Source organism: Ursus maritimus, unplaced genomic scaffold (genome assembly GCF_017311325.1).
Source record: "Ursus maritimus isolate PB19 unplaced genomic scaffold, ASM1731132v1 scaffold_11, whole genome shotgun sequence".
Lineage (NCBI taxonomy): Eukaryota > Metazoa > Chordata > Mammalia > Carnivora > Ursidae > Ursus > Ursus maritimus.
Window position 1 is genome coordinate 46,318,663 of NW_024423453.1, and position 21,253 is coordinate 46,339,915.

Here is a 21,253-nt window from a genome sequence, read left to right on the forward strand (position 1 = left end):
TATAGAGGCATGGGGCAAAAAAAAAGTAGCATGGTAAATCAGGGAATTATGTCCACAAAACTTTTCTGAGAAAAGAACTATAGAGGTGGCTGTCAACACATGAAATTAATTGGAATCAAATAAAAAACACAGCTAAGTCCTTGAGAGAGGTACTGCTAGAAGGACTATCAACCTGAGCTTAAAAAATTTTTTTAAATTAAAAAAAAAAAAAGATGGTGATACCCAACCATCTGAAAGCAAAAAGGAAGCTGTGAACCCTGCTCAGCCCCCAACTCCGGACATTAAAGGGCATATTCTTCAATGTCCAATGTAGATGTGGAAAGTCAAATAATACAAAGGAAGGACCCTCCAGCGTGCAGACCAGGGGCCACAGTGAACAACAGACAGGGGAGCCCCTCCCAGGGAGTAGACTCAGCCTGATTAAGGAACATTCCCCATCCTCAGTGTAAGGAGCCCCATCTCATCTGCCCAGCAGAACTTCAGAATTGCTACACACAACTATCTTCAAGGTTTGTCCTCACCTTCTGCTTCCCAGTAAGAATATTTACTGCAATTATCTTGTCCCTGTTCCACCATTGCATATTGGGGGAATACAACTTGTCTTTTTAGTTCATAGTCAAGAGAAGCCACTGCTAGACATCATGTCAGAAATACCCACCATACATCACTCAGAGACCCCGACCTGTGGGCTTGATACTGTGACTGGATTCAACTGCTGGAATGTCTCTTAGACATCCCTTAGATGGCTTAGATCCCTTAGAATCTCCCTTAGAAAAGAGATTCAAGTGTTAGACTTATAGGTAATCAGAAAGGCAGACTGAAGTTGTCATTAGTGCTGTTCATCAAAATATTTCTGCTCTCCTTCCAGGCTCATGGTTGAATTGTCCTTCCCATACCAATTTTGAAATTAGGCCAATGAAATGTGAGCAGGTATAATGTGTATCACTTTCAGGTAGAATCTTTAAAAGCCAGTATGCAATTTACCATGTTACCTTTTTCCTGCCCTGATGATCATGGATGCCTGTGTCAATACCTCCATCAGCCTGATACCTGAGATACCTGAGAGACGGTAGTATTTAGAGCCCTCTACTGACCCATGATGGTCATGTAGAGTGAAAAACAAATTTCTGTTGATTTGAGCAACCGAGATTTTTGTGGTTACATTTTATCACAGCATATAATAATCTATATAATCTAGTGTATATTGACTGAGACACTTTCTAAAAGAAAAGAAAACAAAACAAAACAAAAACCTATGTTAGGAAAGGCCTTTTCAACAAAGATCTCTATAGGTCAGATGATGGTTTTTGTTGTTGTTGTTGTTGTTGTTGTTGTTTTACAGCATTGCAAAAATCCAATTACATACCCAAACCAAAAGTTAGGGCCCTGACTAGGAAGAGGAATACCTAGGAAGAGCTAAAGAAATGAGGAAACCCTGACTTCCCAACCTTTCTCCAAGATGCCCCACAGGACAACCTCTGAGCTACAGAGGTAACGATGCCCCCCTTCATCAAGTGCCAATCCCTGGAATGCATCCTGGCATTAACTAGCAGATTAGCTCTGCCACATGAACCCACAAATTTTTCTCCTTGCCTTGAAGCAGAAGCCAAGGTAGCAGCCTTCAAAATAGAGTTGGGGACTCCAGCACATGCTAAAAGGGAGACCTACAAAGGCAGTCCCTAGATTCATTGACCAAGACTCTAAAATTTTTGGTTAATAGCTGAGTGCTTCAAAGTCGAAGGTACTAGCAGTCCACCAGGGTTTTAAAGGACCTGAGCTGCCCAAGAGACTCTGAGCCTAGACCAGATCAGTAGTTCCTAAGTTACGGTCTGCAGAGAGGGTCTTGGAGAAGTCTTTACTTTTATTTGCAGTGAAAAGAGAAAAATAAAGACAATGTCATCATTTTTTATGAAACTATATATATTTAGTTTACAGGATTGTTTTATGTTTGAACATTGTACCTAATTTTGTAGTATTCAAATGTCCTTACATTTATAAAATTATGGCAAAAAAGTGGTAAGTAAGGCTATTGTTAATTTTTGTACTTGATAAAACTGTTTGGTAACCTTATGTTGTTCCCATTGTTGTTATTAAAATTCTATTTAATTATAAAATGATCACTTTTCTTTGACCTTCAGATCACAAAACTTCTGATAGAATCATAAAGAAACCTCTTGCACCATCCTCTAGAGCTGCACTGTCCAATATGGTAGCCATTAGCCGCACATGGCTACTGAGCACTTGAAAGGTGGCTAGTTCAAATCGAGGTGTGCTGCATGTGTAAGACCTATATCCCAGATTTCAAAGACAGTTAAAAAAAAGGAACAAAAGATCTATTAATAATTTTCATACTGATTATATGTTGAAATGGTAATAGATATATTGAGTTAAATAAAATGTATTATCAAAATTAATTTTACCTGTTTCTTTTTACTTCTTTTAATGTGGCTATTAGAAAATTTTCAATTGCATGTGTGGCTCATCTTGTACTCCTATTAGACACCCCTGTTTTAGTTAAAATCTGTTCAGAATCAACCATGATTAAAACTGTTTTCTTTCTGAGAGTGGTTGATGTTAGCAGCCTTTGCAGTCACACGAAACCCTAATAGCTGACTTACATCTGTTACACAATAGTCTCATCGCCCTGGCTCAAGTCTGTTCTTTCTCATCTTCTGCATCACATGGTCATGAGACCAGGCTTCTTTATTAGCCTTCTTTTGATTTTATCAATTTATTGCTCTGAAATTGATATCAACTTTTATATCCCCCTTTTTGTTATCTACTCAACCTAATGCCTGACACTCTCCAACAGCTGATTACCCCATAACTTTACGATAACACTTCTTGTTATATTTTGACCTAGATCCACGAAGAACCGCTGTTTGCACATGTTTGCACGCACTTGTCTTTGAAGTGAAACGTTGCTTCTCTTACTCCCTATCAGCCAGTGACCTTCTCCGCCTTCCACACTCACTACACAAATTTTCTTCCCTAAAGAACCTTCCATGGTTGACTCCACCTAGTTCTTTCAGCCTCCTTGATGCCCTCTCATACCTTCTTTACTACCTTATGTTCAATGGCACCAATTTACACTTGTTGAGAAATTTGGTAAAATCATATTTTAGGTAAATCACATATATGCATTACATACTAAAGTATAAGCTTTTCTGAAACAGAGTATCATGTTTCATAAAACGACAGAGCTATAATTTATCTAAAAGATAACTATTGGGGCAACCAGCTGGCTGAGATGGAAGAACACGTGACTCTTGATCTCAGGGTTGCGAGTTCAAAACCCAACTTGGGTGTAGAGGGTACTTAAAAATTTAAAAAAAAAAATGCTGGGCCTGCCTGGGTGGCTCAGACGTTAAGGGTCTGCCTTCCTCTGGGGCCATGATCCCAGGGTGCTGGGATCCAGCCCCGCCTGGGGCTCTCTGCTCAGTAGGAAGCCTGCTTCTCCCTCTCCTACTCCCCTACTTGTGTTCTCTTTCTCTCTCTCGCTGTCTCTCTCTGTGTCGAATAAATAAATAAAATCTATAGATATAAATAATAATAATAAATAAATAAATATTTTAACAAATAAAAGATCAACTATTATTTTACAAGTGAAACAACTGAGGACCAGAGACATTTAAGTGACTTATCAGAGGTTACATGTCTAATCAGCGGCAAATTTGGGACCGGAACTGCTTGCCCATCTTCTACTGGTACTACTGGAACAAGCCACCTTTACTTTTCTGATCTACTTCTTCGCGCACGTAGGAGACGCCCCTCGCATATATCAGGTAGTCTCAGGTGAGCCATGTAGAGGCATCAGCGGCAGACCGATAGGCTAGTGCGGCAGACCGATAGGCTAGTGCGTTAAACGGAGAACACTAGGATTATTAAACTAGGGCTAAGAGCACTAACTCTCCTGTAAGGTCGACCCCATGGAGTTCAGAACAAGCTGAATCGTAGCCAAGTGAGCCAGGGTCAGAGGCAAGGCTTCTCTGGCAGCAGGGGAGCTGAAGCTCAAGCTAGCCTGTGAAGGCTGAGCAGGCGCAATGCGCAGGTGCAGAAGAGGGAGGAAGCTATGAGCACAGTGAGCACGCAGGCTGCTAGATAGGAAACAGCAACTTTAGCTTCTAGATCCCGTCCACTGGCTCAATCAACAGACGACATTTCTCCTTTTATACTGTTGGTCCTGAACCACGTAGGCTCAATGCAGCCAGAAATTTTATAGTTAATAGTACTAATTTCTGTACAAAGTTGTCACTTAACGAAAGCCAGCAACTGATATTTACTGCATAAGATCATGATCGATAGATAGATAAACAGATAGATACATACAGAAATAGTGTTGAGCTCGTTAACCCTGTCCTCACCGTCTTCACACTATCAACTTTGCAGAGGATTGTTCAATTCTTTTCCATCCCTATTCTCTCTCTCAAAAGCAACACATGAATCCACATGGGATTAGATTTACCATTTAATGGTTGATTTTCTGCTGACATAATAGCTTCTGATCACTTCCATCTAGGGTGAAATGGTTTAGATTCTGTATAAAATATCTTTTGAAATACCTGTATCTGCTCGTTGCTCTGTCCCAGTGCACATTTTGCTTGATATCATTCTCCAGAAGTCATTTCATTTCAGAACTGTGCGATTAATGCTAAATCGAGACAGCTAAAATTGTCTTGGTAAGACTTAGAGATGATGAGTATCTCAAGAGTGTTGCCTGACTGACAGCTGTCAATTAGGAATGGATCCATAGGATGAACAATTCGACAGCATGCATTTTAGCTCTAGGATTGCACTTATTCTTAATTCCTGAGTTGGTTTACTATTGCCTCAATATTTCTACATCATGAGGCTCCGTTTGAAATTTCACCAGCCTCTTTCATTGAGACCTTCCCGGGTCTGCTGTCAAACATTTAATAGCTGTTTCTACGATTGCAAATGATGGTGGCAAATAGGTTGAGACACACAGACAAAAAGCCCTTAAGTGTCATGATCTAATTTTAAAAATATGATGCTGAAGAATGTACTAGTGTATTTCAGTGGCTGGAAACACCACAGATTAGAAACTTGAATCTATATAGTGCACACAGATTAATGATGCTTGTCTGGCTTGACTCACTAGGTTGTTCTGAGAAGTAATTTTCAAATAAAAAGTTTTGTTATTATTCAGAGAGCCTCAGTAAGATTTTCGAAGAGGGTCCAAGGTAAGAAAGGGTGTTAACTATTAGCCTGAGTCAGCACCAAATCTAATGTGGAAAACCATGAAGTACTCAGCCAAACAGAGGCAATGACATTACAGATTCTATCAGGCCCGTCGTGTACGTTTATAATTGAACAACATGAGCAGGAAGAGAAGGCTAGGAACACGCACCATCTGATTGGTTTTAAAAACTCTTTAATGTATGTCTTCAACTCGTAGAATGGCAAAATGAGGAAACACATTTTACTTAAAATTTTCAATGAGAAGAATTCTATTTTAACTATTTAGTAAAGATCAATACTCAAACATTGCTTAGGCAAGTCTTTTGCTACAATGCAATTGTTGTCCACCCAGAGCAAGTTTGCCTCCCTGGGGACATACGCTTATGTCTGGAGACATTTTTAATTGTCCCAACTAGGGAGTGCTATTGACATCTAGTGGGTAGAGGCCAGGGATGCGGCTAAATATTCCACAATGCAAAGGATAGCACCTCACAATAAAGAATTTTTTGGCCCAAAATACCCATACTGCCTGCTGCAATGTGCGGTAGGGGCACTGTATGTTCACTCCTGGGGTTTTTCCACCAATATGCTTATATGAGACTAATATTCTAGATTCACTGTCTTGGCTTAAGATAAGAAAGAAGTAATATTCTTAAAAGAAGAAGGAGGAGGAGGAGGAAGAAGGAGAAGAAGAAGAAGAAGGAGGAGGAGGAGGAGGAGGAGGAGGAGGGGAGGGGGATGGGGAGGGAGGGAAGGGGAGGGGAAGGGGAAGGGGAGGAAGAGAAGGAGAAGGAGGAGAAGTCTAAAATTGTTCTTTCAGAGAAATATCTATTTTAGCAGAATCTAACATAGTCTCAGTGAAATGAGAAATTATTTTGAAGTTTTGCATGAATAATTTGATATTAAAAATACAATGCATGTATATATTGTTAAAGACTACTTCCTGGCTATTGGCCTGCTAATTGTATACGTCTGCAATAATCAGCTCAGGCAAAATGCTCAAAGCTAACAAAATAACCTCAGGATTACTTTGAAAACTCTGTGTCAAGAGCTTACTTTATGCTGGACAATTCTCAAAGCAAGTTCCTCAGCTTTACTGTGGAGAAGCTTCCTGTGGGTTCTCCTTCACATATGGCCCTTGGCGTGTCCCTCAGCATCCTTCGAGGAAACATTTTTTCTAAAATAAATAAAAAATCATTAACCACTTAAAACATTTCAAGTATTATTATAAAAAATAAACAATGAGCATTAAATGAGTATTCGAATTCAGTTAACCATAAATATTTCTACTAAAATAACAATGTCTTCATTAAATAAATCTGCCGACGTATAAAGGACTTGTAAAGATTCCTGTATCTCATTTCGCCCTTCATGGTATGAATTACCTCTACAGGAAAAAAGAAAAGTAGTGTTAGTATAACCTTTCAGCCACCATGTAGAAATAGGCTTCTTATATTGTTGTCAATGATACAGAGACGTGTAATTTAAATAGATTCTACATCTATTAGAGTGAATAGAAGGCATTAACCTCACAAGCCAATTTCTCCCAGCAAGGTGCTACCTAGTTGTTTTAGCAATAAATTATTAAGCTGCAAAATAAGAATGATATAGCCTGGTTAAAAGAAAAAGCATTGAGGGGCGCCTGGGTGGCACAGCGGTTAAGCGCCTGCCTTCAGCTCAGGGCGTGATCCCGGTGTTATGGGATCGAGCCCCACATCAGGCTCTTCCGCTATGAGCCTGCTTCTTCCTCTCCCACTCCCCCTGCTTGTGTTCCCTCTCTCGCTGGCTGTCTCTATCTCTGTCGAATAAATAAATAAAATCTTAAAAAAAAGAAAAAAGAAAAAGCCTTGCATGGAAATGTTCTTTACATCTGCATGCTTTTTTTTTAATAAATAAATAAAATCTTAAAAAAAAGAAAAAAGAAAAAGCCTTGCATGGAAATGTTCTTTACATCTGCATGCTTTTTTCCCCACTGATAAAAGTCATCATCATATGAATGGCTGCCATTTGGTGACCACCTATTATGTGCTGGAACGTAAGCCAGACATTCAGTATGCAAGGGGCCAATCATCACCGCCCACCTTGCCCGCCTTGCCGAATAGATATTTTCCCCCAGAAAACCAAAGCTCAGCCAAGAGCAAGCACTTACACAACTAATAGTTTAAATTAGACTGTGATTCAAACCCAGGAAGGCTTTACGCCACAACCAATAACCGATCGTGGTCTCCACTTGTAGTAAAACTCACGAGCTCAAGAAAATTTTAGATTTGTTTTTTATCCCTTTGCATTTTTCTGTACACAATAGCCTATCATTCAAATGTCTAAACTCAGATCACGAAAGATTGCTATAGTTACATTTTAATTCTTGCCTTATAGTTAATTCCACAAAGACATTTAGCCCTGTGTAGGTCTGTTCTTTTCCTAGTCCCAAGTCACTGAGGGAAAAAAATGGTTTTTGTTTGTCATATATCTCTCAGTTTCTTTCTAGTAGTGTGACTTTGATCAGCTCGGACATTTGTCAGTTCACACACACCCTCATTTGTAGACTGTTGCAGGACATAGAAAAAGAGATGTTTAGAGTCAACAAGAAGAGCTTGTATGTTCTCTGTCTGAAACTTTTGCTCACTGCTCAGCTTTGTCTGTGTTCACGCTGGGGCGGGTGTGTTTGCTGTGGCGGGGGGGGGGTGTGGAGGGGGGTGCAAAGAAGGATATTAAGACTTTTAGAGAAGGAGGGTGGGAGGAGAGATTCTGAGAAACAGAAAGGAAGAAAGAAAAGAAAGGGGAATGGAAAGAGAGGGAGAGGAAATGAGAGAGGAAGGAGGGAGGACTGCTTTGTAGCTGTAAGATTGCAGACAGAAATAGCACACAACCACCGTGAGCTGTGTGCGACTCAGAAACCAAGACCAAATTGTACTCACTTTTATTAATCAGTTGCTCAGAAAGAAGGAAATGACATCTGCTCCTGTCTTCTTCTGCATCTTAGTTTTGGGTAAATATTGTAAGTATGCTCAGTATTTAATTTTATATGCCTTAATAATATTGTATGAACTAATCACAATTACAAATGTTTACTACTTACATTTATGCCTTTAATATAAAAATGTTTTTTTCTGATAAAATTGTATTCTCACTTCAGAATTATTCTTAAGTCCTTTCTGGTATTTATATTAGAAACTGGAATATATTGACAGAGGCAGTAGTTAAGCAAGAGTAACATGACATACAAACCTATGCTTCATAACAACCAATTTGCTTAAGCAACAATTATTTTATAAATAATTTGATAATATTTCAAGAGAAGCAGTCTTTAAAGAAATGGTGTTCAAGTAAGATGCCCATTTGAAATGTTCTGGTAAAGTCTACATTTATTTTGGTTTGTGTGTAGCTGTAATGCTTCGTGGTCCCGGTCTTTGTGATTTGATATCATAGGTGTGCCTTCTCACTGAGAAATGCATTCATAAAACTCCTTTTTTATTTAACGAGATCTCTCGCTCTTCCTTGAAAGAAAAACAAGGAAAAGCACAAAGCAATGAAAAGCACAGACCAGGAGCCCAAATGGGCATTTTTCCTTTTGTTATAATGACAGTTCTTGCTCTCTCTCTCTGTGCTGTAGTTTATTTTTCAGAAAAAAAAAGAATGTAAATCAAGAAAGAGTCATTCTGCATTCAACCCTATTTAAATGATATTACGTAAATAGAAATAGAATGTTTATATTTCCTAGGTAATAAATGCTGAGAAAGCCAAAGCAAATCAAGAAAGGAAACTTTCTGTGTGTCCTTAATACCTTATGATGCTGTGAGTGATTAAGCTTTAGCAAATTTAGAATTCGCATGCATGTTTACATCTCTCCATCTCTTAAAACTTTGCAGAAGTCAGTTTTCACTAAGATATTCTATTGGCTGTGTCTCCAAGTAAATTTCCATCCGAACTCTCCCAGTTGTGATGGCATGTCCCGCATCAAAGTGATTTTTTCCCTTTCTTCTCTTGACCTCCAGGGTGCTTTACTTTATCGGTCAAATGTGAGGGGCAGCATCAAAACCAAGGCAACAATTCAGAATCCTGGAGAAATATCCCAGCTCCTAGCTTTTCTGTCTCTAATCTTGGTAATCATTTTTCATTCCAGTTTTATTGAGAAATAATTGGCATACATCACTGGAGAAGTTTAAGTCAAAAAGAACGATGGTTTGACATATGTGTATTGTGAAATGATTACACAGTAGGTTCAGCTAACATCCCTCTTCTTATATAGATGCAATATAGGAAAAAATTGTTTCCCTGTGATCAGAACTCTTAGGATTTACTCTCTTGACACCTGTCCTGTACATCACCCTGCAGTGGGGGCTGTCATCATCATGTTGGACATGACATCCCCAGCACTTATTTCTCTTATAACTGGAAGCTTATATCTTTTGACCACCCTCCTTCACTTCCCCCACCCCTCACCCGCCCCCCAATTTTTCTGGTAACCACAAGTTTTATCTCTTTTTTCCACTAGAGACTTTTGAGACTTTCCTCTTTTTTTTTTTAAGGTTCCACATATTAATGAGGCCATACAGTATTTGTCTTTCACTGTCTGACTTATTTCACTGAGCATAATGCCTTCAAGATCCCTCCACGTATCACAAACTGTAGTATTTTCTCGTTTTTATCACTGAATAATATTCTAATATATATATACATATATGCCACTACTTCTTTATTCCTTCATCCATGGGTAGACATGCTGCTAGTTTTCATGTCTTGGCTATTGTAAATAATGTTGCTATGAATACCAGGGTGCATATTTTAATGAGTTAGGATTCTCATTACCTTTGGATATATTTCTGGAAGTGCAATTGCTGGATCATGTGGTAGTTCTCTTTTTAATTTTTTTTTTTAACATTTTATTTATTTGACAGAGAGAGAGGCAGCGGAGAGGGAACACAAGCAGGGGGAGTGGAAGAGGGAGAAGCAGGCTTCCCACTGAGCAGGCAGCCCAATGCGAGGTTCGATCCCAGAACACTGGGATCATGACCTGAGCTGAAGGCAAACACGTAACGACTGAGCCACCCAGGCGCCCCTTATTTTTAATTTTTTGAGGATCCTTCCATAGTAGCTATGCCAATTTACAATTCCACCAACAGTGTGTAAGGACTCCCTTTTTTCCACATCCATGCCAGCTTATCTCTTGTCCTTTCAACGATAGCCATTCTAAAAGGTGTGAGGTGGTATCTCATTGTGGTTTTGATTCACATTCTCCTAGCATCTGACTAGTGATGTTGAGCACCTTTTCACGTACCTATTGGCCCTGCATAGGTCTCCTTTGGAGAAGTATGTATTCAGGTTCTTTGACCATTTTTTATTTTTTTTATTTTTTTTAAAGATTTTATTTATTTATTTGACAGAGATAGAGACAGCCAGCAAGAGAGGGAACACAAGCAGGGGGAGTGGGAGAGGAAGAAGCAGGCTCATAGTGGAGGAGCCTGATGTGGGGCTCGATCCCAGAACACTGGGATCACGCCCTGAGCCGAAGGCAGACGCTTAACCGCTGTGCCACCCAGGCGCCCCTTTGACCATTTTTTAATTGGGTTATTTGATTGTTTTGCTATTGAGTTCAATGAGTTGTTGTTATGTTTTGGATATTAACCCCTGATCAGATATATAATTTGCAAATCTTTGTCCCATTCTGTATGTTTTCTTTTCACTTTGTTGATGGTTTTCTTTGCTGCTCAGAAGCTTATTAGTTCGGTATAGTCCCACTTATTTCTTTTTATTGTGTTGCTTGGGTTTCAGGTGCCATATCCAAAATATCATTACCAAGATCCATATCAAAGAGCTTTGTTTCTATGTTTGCTCCTAGAAGCTTCATGGTTTCAGTTCCTACATTTAAGACCCATTACCTATTTCCTTAACCAGAGGGCCAAAAGCCAAATGGTAAACCACCACTAAAAACTGAATGTTTCTCCTTATAATCCAAGCATTTAAGCTACCAGAGTTTTTGACATTTGTAGCCAAAACCCTCATCAGTCAATAACGTTTTACTCTTCCCTATTCCATTTCAATGAAATGAATAGATTAAATAAGCCAAAGGAATACTTCCAAGTTATTATTCTTTTTTTTTTTTTAAAGATTTTATTTATTTATTTGACAGAGATAGAGACAGCCAGCGAGAGAGGGAACACAAGCAGGGGGAGTGGGAGAGGAAGAAGCAGGCTCATAGCAGAGGAGCCTGATGTGGGGCTCGATCCCACAACGCCGGGATCACGCCCTGAGCCGAAGGCAGACGCTTAACCACTGTGCCACCCAGGCGCCCCCCAAGTTATTATTCTAATATGGAAAATAGAATTCTAATATGAGGAATTCAAGGATATGTAAAAGGTGTTCAGGGCAGGTTGAAAAGCAACTTTAGTTAATGTGTTACCAGCCAATTCAGCTCAGTTTAAAAAGTTCCCTGTTTACATATTCTCTTTCATTAAAAAAATTTATTTTCATGAACAAAATATGAAAAGTAGATGATGACGATGATGATGATGTCAAAACCCTCCAGCTTTTTAAAATTTAAGTTATCTTGTGATTTAAAAAAATTTTTTTGACTTTGTAGTGTGAGTACTTAAGGGCTCCAAGTTCTCATCCTTCCACACCATCTGCGAACGATGAAGGCACAAACATCTGATGCACAGTTTGGCAAGCAGGATTCCTGGCGATAGAGTGTCAACTGAGTGGGGAAGGTGGAAGGGCAGGTGGTAGGAACCTCCAAAATAACAACCTACACCCATAATTCACCTCCTACTTTATCTCACCATCCAGCTCCAGCAAGAGAGGGTTTCCTATGCACAGAGCAAAAGAAGTCAACAACCACATAAGAACAAAATCTTAAATCTCTGTAACTACCCTATGGTGGTTATTGTTTGTTCGGTTGGTTGGTTGGTTTTTACTCCACTCTCCTGTTGCCTGGGAAAAGCAATGGGATCTCCTAGAAGACTGCTAGCCTAAGGTGCTTCGTGGCACCACCATGTACTGGTTCTAAGATTTGCAGCAATGCCTTACCCTCTCAAGCCTTAGTTTGTAAAATGGCAATAAAATCTTTCACCCTATCCACATCCCAGAGCCCTTATGTTTGCTTCTTTATTACATAAATTACCTCCTTGAATCTTTACAACAACTCTATTATGTAGAAAAAATGAAGCACACAATGAAGGGAAGACCCAAGGACATACAGTACCTTGTCACAAGACTTAGGCTCATAAATAATAATAAGACTCAAGATTTGAATGTTTTTAGTGTTCATGGTTCCCCTAGACCGTGAACACTCTGAGCGATCCTGTGTGTAAGACGTAAGCAATTATTAGTTACCTTTTTAACCAAAAATACCTACTGAATGCCAGTTACTGTAACAAGCATGAGACTAAAGGGTGACTACAGCATGATCCCTGCTCTGAAGGGGAGAATGGAGAAGACAGAAAGTTAATCTAAGATTACCGGTGAGACAAGGGCAAAAACCTAGGTGTACACAGATTGGGGCAACATTAAGATTTAGAAAAGGTTTTCTTTCACCCTTGAGAATTTCTAATTCTCCAAAAATTCCTCTGTCTGTAGTCTAGTTAGCTATATTGTGCCGGTGTTGATTTCTTCGTTTTAATAATGTACTGTGGTTATGTAAGATTTTACCATTAGGGGAAGTTGGGTAAAGAGTATATAGGACCTCTCTGTGCTATTTTTGCAACTTCTTGTGAGTCTATAATATTTCAAAATTAAAAGTTAAAAAACAATCCCCAAGAAGAATTGTATCATAAGTCCCTATCAGCAAATGCTTTACTTATTACTTAAACAGTATCATTAAACAAAAACAATCATTTTACTTAATACTTCAGAGAGGCAGGGAACCAGTGAGGAAATAGGAAACAGAAGAAGCCCAAACATAAACTTGATCCACTTCAGTATTTTGCCAAGAACTGATGCAGCTGGGAAAGTCCTCACTTTTAGATTCCAAATGGATACTTACAAGACCATCTGGGCCTTTCCTTAGGTCTTAAAACAGGCATATCTTCTAGCAATTTTTCCCTAACCGTTAAGATGGAGAAAGGAAGAGGTTTTCCCAGAACAAACCACCAGGATATGAAAAAAGAGAATACTGACCTATTTACCTACCTCCAAAAGCTGAGGGAATAATCTCTCCAATATGCAGACTACAGAAATATCTATTATACCACCCTATATTTTTGAAGGTCACTAATAATTTTGTATTGTTCTTTCTTTGAGTTTGGAATCATATTTTTAAATTTTAAGTAGAAAGAAAATTAACAAGTCTGTGCAAATACATCATCGTCTGTAGAAAGGGAAACAAAATACTACATTTGTGAACTAAATAGTTTTGCGAACATAATTTCACACATTAGGACAAACTTGTTCAACTGAAATGTGCTTGGAATTGGGTGTTCTACTTAGATTTGGTTTTTTGTTTTTTGTTTTATCTGAAAAACTCTAAACATTTTTACCATTTTGATTTCAAGCAATATGATTGTGGTTATAATTGCAGTTGTTATATTTACCATTTATTGAGAGCTTTCCATGGACCATGAACTATGTACTAAGTGCTTTATAAACATCGGATTTTACCCCTATAAAAGCCCTAAGAGATATTCTCATTTTGCAAAAGAGGAAACAGAAAATGAGAAATATTGAGTAGCATGCCTGGCATCATTCCCTAGTAATTGCTGCAAAAGAGATTTCATTCCAAGCCTATCTCCTTGAAAAGCCTGTATTAGTAAAACATGATTTGGTTCTAGTATTTTCTAATACTACAATATCTTAGGATTAAAAGGGTCCTTAAAAGATCCTCTGATCTAACTCACTGGCCTTGAGGCTAGTTAGATATTTCTCCATTCTAGAGATTAAGCAATAAAAAAATATTGACCAGCCCAAAGTCACAAAACTGGTATAGCCAAACAAAAACAAAGTTTGCACAACCTGAGGTAAGGCCATCCCCATCCCAGGGAAGTTCAAGAAATCCATGCCTGGTATTTATAGATCTCCTCCTATGAGCTGTTGTCATCTGCTCTACAGACATCTCTCAGTGCACACCAACGGAAGAGTTAGGATACACATGTATATAATTTGAACGTAAAGAAAATTAAACTCAACCTCTATTGACCCCAGGATTTTGCTTAGAAGCATTTTTATTTTCAGCACATAACACAGAACTAGATACATAAAAAGTACCAATAAATATTTACTCAATTCCTATGTTAGCCTACCTCTCCATCCTCCTGGATATAGTCTCCCCTCATTATTCCCACAACCCCAGTAGCTCTATTTCTTGTCTTATACATAGGGACCTGATACTCTCTCATCCTCTTCAATTTCGCACTTTCACCCATCACCCTGATCAAAACAACCAAGAACTTTTTCCTTCTTTGGAGATAAACAGGGGTCAGCAAGTCATGAATATTTCAAATTTGGGTTTTATTGTCTATCAGAACAATGCCAGAAGTCAAGTTAAGAAAAAAAAAAAAAAAAGGATACTATAAAGTGAGATCTCCTGTTCCTTGTGTTAGAAACTGATATTTTCCTGGAGTGCCTGGGTGGCTCAGTGGGTTAAGCATCTGACTCTTGATTTCAGCTCAGGTCATGATCTCAGGATTGTGAGATCAAGCGCCATGTCGGGCTCCATGCTGGTCCTGGAGCCTGCTTATTTAACATTCTCTCTCTTCCTCTCCTTCTGCCCCTACCCACCACCACCCCTCCCCCGTGCACATATTCTCTTGAAAAAAAGAAAGAGAGATAGAGAGAGAGAGAGAAGGAAAGAAAGAAAGTTGTACTTTATAGTAATTTGGCTGTTTGATTTTTTTTTTTTTTGCTAAGTCAATTCATTTTATAATTATTTCAATATTACCTGAATTAACTAGGGTCAACTTATTTCTTTAATCTTCCATAATAACAAATATATCTTTTGTTAAGTAGTCAGTACTCTCAAAAAAAGCCTCTAAGAATTATCCTTGGTGAGGAAGAATCAGGGGATTTTGCACCTGCTGCTCTTCAACGCTTGGAACCCTTACTTCTGGCAGTTGTCCCAGCTCCTCTCTCCACTCTCTCTCTCTCTCCATCATTCCTCTTCAACTTCCCCCCAATACTGTCCGTGGAACTCAAGTTCTCCTTCCATTGTGAAGAACAGCACAGCTCTCTGGCCTGAGTCCCTGTCTCCAAATTCAACTCCAAGTCCACCTTTAGTCAAGGTGATCAGTTGAACCAAATATCACCCATATGATTAGCTACAAAAAGGGACAGCAGATAATCTGATATATTCTTTAATAGTAAGATTCACCCTTCTTAAAAGGCAGCTTAGAGTTAAAATATTTATTTGTTTTTGTTAGAGAATTGAACATGCATTTGAACTGAGAGGCTGTACAATTACATGAGGTAATTCATTGCTTAAAACATCTAATTATGCCACTGTCCCCTAATCATCATTTCTCTTAACTCTTGACTAATATATTTAAAGAAAAATAATGCTTTTTCTGTTTCCAGCATCTGAGTCTCTAGTGAATTGTTATCTAGTTAGACAGTTTCATCTTATGTTTCTCAAGTATTTTTTAATTTAAGTTTCATAAAATTAGGCTTTTGAGTTTAAGAGAAAGTCAAAGCTTGTAGAGTCCAAAACCCTCATTTTTTACATAGGAAGAAACTGAGGTCATATAGCTGTGTTCCCTTTTGTTGTCCATTTTATTAGTCTTGATTTACTCTTAAAAACGGGCCTCCAAATTTCATATGTAGGTCAAGAAGGGCAGGAAACATCAGAAGGGTAGAACATCGCCTTAAAGTAGAGAGAAACTACACTGAGGTTATTAAAATAAATTTATTATCCGCCCAAATCCTGGCCTCAAAGATTAAGGCTTTGCCAATACACTCAGCTTAGTATAATCATTATTCACGTGCCTGCCTAGTAGATAAACATTTTAAATCATTCTCACAACCAGGAAGAGAATGGGCAGGGAGAGAAGGATCTGATCACGCCTCTCTAAGTCCACGCTTGCAGTCAGACCCAAAGGAACCTTATTGAAAGGGGCTTTTATCAATCTCAGAGTAGATTAAGACCCAGTGGATGTTTTCATTATCTGCATTTCCTCTCCAGTCTGTGCTCCTATGCTATTCCTCAGACAACTAGATTGTCTTTAAAGATTTATTTATTTATTTTAGAGAAAGAGAGAGAGACACACAAGCGGAGGGAACAGCAGAGGTCTCTATTCCTCAGCCTCACCATACCTCTTGACAAAACACACACCAAGAGAAACTCTTGCCTCTTGGTCCCCAAACTTGCAACCAGAATTCTTATTTCTACCCACCTCTTATCCTTAAGCTCTCCTCCTCATGAGTTAGGATGTTCATAGAGGATAGTTCCCTATTAAACACACTTTCTGCAGATTACATATGCACCCATATTGCAGTTACCTACATTCAGGGACATTTTGGCTCATTTTTGCAGCATTCAGTAAGATGGTTCCAACATCTGACCCTCACAGCCTAAGGGAGCTATCACCCCGTTGGTTCCTCTAGGTGTAGCCATTTAAACAGATAAATCTTACTATATAGATTTGAAGTTGAAGTGTTAGAGAATAAAACATGCTGATGGACACGAACTGACAAATTCTGAACAAAATTTACTAATGGACATGCCCGGATCCACTGAGAAACATCACATGAGCTACCGCACAAAGACGTTTTGAAAGCTCGTATCCAGGTTCCATGGCGCAGGTACAAATTAATGAAAATAACTGATTACGTACTCAGGTGCCTCAGGCACCAGCTTCTGAGACAGAACACAATGGGCGCGGCCATTACATTTACCCACCAAGCCTCCGATCCTTGTCTTTCTTTTGCAGCCTCTTCTCTCTGCCTGCTCACCCCTCAGCCTTTTAATATTTTAATAGGCTTTTCCCAGAGTTGGCTAGAAATGTTTGATTCGTTTTCAATGGTCCAGAAGATATGCCATTTTTACTTTCCTAGTGGTGGCTGATTTGTTGGAAACTGCAAAACTGCTTCGTGGTTGATAAATGTTTCTACTTTCTCACCCATTTCCAGCTTAGACAAGAAGACGTCATTAGTCATGCTTTCTGTTAGATTCTCTTAAACACCACTTAACCTCCCTCTTTGTGTTAAAACCAAGAGAGGTGGCTAGTTTAGCTAAGTTAAATTTAGATTTTTATTTCTCCCCTTCTGCCTGCAGCCCTCACCCCTGATCTTGAGAGCTCCCTGGAAAGAGGGATTGTTTTTTGTTTGTTGAAATTCAATAACTTTTCTCGACAACTGAGCATTCTTCCCCGGTGTTGACCTGAAATAATGTAACAAATCATTTGTCCATCAAATCCATTTTAATGGGAAAAAAAATCTATACAAATCTTTTTGTAGTGCTGCTGGCTCTGAGGCATCTTTTTCAAAGTTTCTATGCTGGTAATACATAGCGGGTTCAATATTATTCTTGTGGTCCATTATAGTCATTACCTAGGAGGAGCTGCACAAAAAAAATTAAATAGACTTATTCCCTTCCCTCTAGGAGTTCACAGTCTATGACAGCTTTAAGGTCTGTCTTATAAGATAGATCCGAATAGGCACAGGCTAGAATTATTAACTTAAGATGTGAACAGATAGGTCAAGGCCAAACATTTTGTCATGATTAAATCCCCTTGACATTTTGCCTGTGGTACAGCTCTTAATGAATACCTGAATAGATAATTAAGGAGCGAATGTGGTACTGATCAAGAAGAATGGAACTTAACAAGCCAGTGTGTTATCAAGGAATCAAAGGAAGAATGATGCTACGTCATACGGAATAAAAATAAGTAGTGTTTGCAGATGGAGAATAAGCTCTAAGAGATTAAAAAATTCAGTGAAATCTCCCAGCAGTCCATGATGGAGAGGCAGCGTATCCTTACTGAGGCACGTATGTGCTGGTAGTGGTGTTAGTGCAACTTTATAAAGCTATTATATGTGAGCCAGTCTCAGAACGGGTTCACATTTAATGAAACTCATACAGAGCAAGGGCATTCACCTTTATTCGTGCCTCCAAAAAGATTTAAAGACTTATCTATTGTATATAGTCTACACGAGACTTATTGAAGTCCATGTACTGTCTTCTCTATCACTCTTCAATCTCCAAGAACTTTTGACTCTTTACCCAGATTTCTCTCTTTGATGCAAGACCACGTGGACCCCCACCTGCCTCCTTTCCCCCCATCACCCAGCCCTTACTCCCGATACAACATGCTCCTCTGCCACACAGTCTCCTTGCACACAAAATTTATTGTCTATTCTGATTACTTTTTTCAGGAAAATTCATCTCTCAGTTTTAGGGTTTTTTCCCCCTAACGAAGTAGAGGGTAGGGGAGGAGTTCAGAGAAGGTTAAAATGCAATGCCAACATTATTGGTCTTGAAATTTAAGGGTACAGGAAAAGGTGTAAACTATTACACACATACATACACACACACGCCCGCGTGCACGCAAAGACACACAGAATAATAGCTTTGTTCCATCATTATAGTAAGTATATCAAAACCAGATATAGGATATAATACACAAATTTTCATTCTTAGGCCACAAATCTCAGCTGTGCAAAGGTGAAATTTTGTTTCTGTGACTAAACTGAGAGCTCGTGACTCCCACAAAAAAATGATAGACATTTAAATTTGCTAATTCAAAGTAGCTTCATTTAAAAATTGGCAACTTTATCTTTCAAGTACAATCTTAATCCCTTAAGAACGCTTACCCAGTCCACCCACACATGTAGCATGTAGGTTCAGAGGCAGCTTCTGAAACGTGGAAGGGGAAGGCAGGTGGAGGGATGAACAGCTACAGTAACTTTGCCAGTTCCGTGTGAGGTTTAGCTCCCTGTCAGGTGTTGGCATCAGCACTCACCAAAGCACTCAAACACTTCCATGTTCTCCAGCACAAGGCTGGGTAATCCACATGCTTCTACCCGGCAACAGCGCCTCTCTACACTGACCGTCTGCTTGTGGCCAGCCTTCTCCGGTGAGCACAGGAAACCCTCACATGTCCTTTACCTGTTGGGAGCCCAGGGGGATTTAGGGCTGACTCAGCCCCTGTGCTAGTTTACCTGGCACCACAGCTCCCCAGTCCCCTCGCATCACGCAAGACATATGGCTTCTGCTAGAGATTTGCCCTTTCCTTGAGCTGTGTGTTAGGATTTGGGACAGGAATCACCTCTATTTGGGCACCCCCCTCCAAGCTCTTTCGGTGATTTCCACCTCCCCCCTTCCCCAAAAGAGCTTTAGACTCCAAGTGGACAGGGTTTTTCATTCTCACATTTTGTTCCCACTGATTTCAAGAAAACTGCTTTGAGAGTATCACACAGGCTTACCCACTTCTTTAGGTTGGGGAAACACTCAGTTCCGGGAGTCCTTCAGTATTTGGTCTTGACAGTCACAACAAAGATGGTAGAATTCAAAAAAATAAATAAAAAGAAAAAAAAAGCTCTCTCAAGTATCTGGCCTTTGCAGTTGAAAGCCATGGCTTTTAAGCTTTGGAACTCAGGCAAGAATTTGACTATTCTAGAAAGGCCCTTTTGTGCTCCACCTTCTTTGAGCAATAAAGTACAGTCCAACTGCCTAGTATTAGTGGGAGAAGGTAAAAAATAAGTAACTAGGAAAGAAGAATATTTGGATATATGATAAAAGCATGCAGCATTTGATAAGCAGGGATTATATACACAAAACCACAGTAATTTGAAAAACTAATTATAATGCCGTACTTTAGTAAAACGGAACTCTTTTGAGAATTTGCAAAATATTTAATATCAAATATTTACCTGGATTTCCCAATAGTGATACGTGGATACAAGTAACTCTACGTGTTTATTCTCACTTTTGAGAAAATTTTAAAGGAAAATCAGAATATTCATAATTTAAATAATGATGGATAGGGTTATTCACTTTATCAAAGGAATATCTTCATTTCGTTATTTTTTAAAGTCACATGAAAGTGTACCTATTCTATCTGGATTTTAACCCAAATATCATGACTATATCTCATATTCTTGCTGACACCATTTCCTCACACCTTTTCATTCTGTTGCCCAAACCAGTTCCTCTTATTCTACTTACACCTACCTTTTGCATAATTTTTATTTTTAATCTCTTTTCCCTACATTTTACTCTATGTTTTCTTTCCCTATTGTTCTAACCAACACTGATCACAATATTACAGATGAAAACACCACAATGTAAAAGTTTTATTTGAATTGTGAAAAATCCCAAATCGTTGTGTTTACCTATTCACTTTCTTCTAAGAGAATGTGTGAAACTATAGAGTGTGTGCTCAACATTAGGAAGGAACAAAGAGTAGTCTGACATCATGCTCTCATCACCATGAGATTGCTGTGCTCTCACAAATGCTCTTCTCCAATCGGTCCCCAGGAACCTACACTACTTTTAAACTTATTCTGGGGAAATTGCTGCAAATGTTTAATATATATTATAATGTGCTATATTCTATGTCCTTAGATACACAAAATGTGCTAGACCAGAGTTACCATATTCTGATTATTGACATTAATTATTTATATTGCTGAATTTATAACTAGCGTCAATTACATTATTGAAGTTCTAGTTGAAGATAAACACATGAAGGTATTGTCTAATTAAGTCCTCACACGAACTCCGGAGGGTAAATATGTTCTCACCTCTCCACACGAGGGACTGTCTCAGATTTAGGAATTTGCTAAGATCACCAGCTCATAAGTACTTAATTCAGAACTTGAACTCCAGTTTATCTGACACCCAAGTCTGAGTTCTTTCCACTCCTCATACAAACACCAAAATCATGATACATAATTATTGCATATTATCTCTCATTTTATAGAACAAATATTTTTATTCCCAATTACAGACGAGCAAACTGATCAAGCAAGTTGAAGTCAGTTCAGATCCACCACTGACTGTTTCCTGGGGGAAAGGAGAAGTCACTGGCAAGCACGGATAGAGTGTGGGCAAGGCCACAAAGGAGGAGAGGACATGGCAGGTGCAGGAAATGATGAGAAGTTGGGGTGGCTTAAGAATAACGAG

General features: G+C 38.9%; 1 protein-coding gene across 7 annotated transcripts in view; it reads left to right on the plus strand.

Moving 5' to 3' along the window:
* Positions 1-7,942: 7,942 nt before the first annotated feature.
* The window catches only part of RXFP1 (relaxin family peptide receptor 1), a 98,853-nt gene continuing 85,542 nt past the window's right edge, over positions 7,943-21,253 (plus strand). For 6 of the 7 annotated variants that reach the window (XM_040626401.1, XM_040626402.1, XM_008685546.2 and 3 more), the window contains exon 1: positions 7,943-8,200. Coding sequence is in view for 3 of the 7 variants with exons in the window: in XM_008685546.2 (XP_008683768.1) it covers positions 8,152-8,200 (49 nt within the window). In the remaining 4 variants the exon portion in view is untranslated. The remainder of the gene's footprint in view (positions 8,201-21,253) is intronic. The other variant, XM_008685552.2, reaches the window with a different exon arrangement.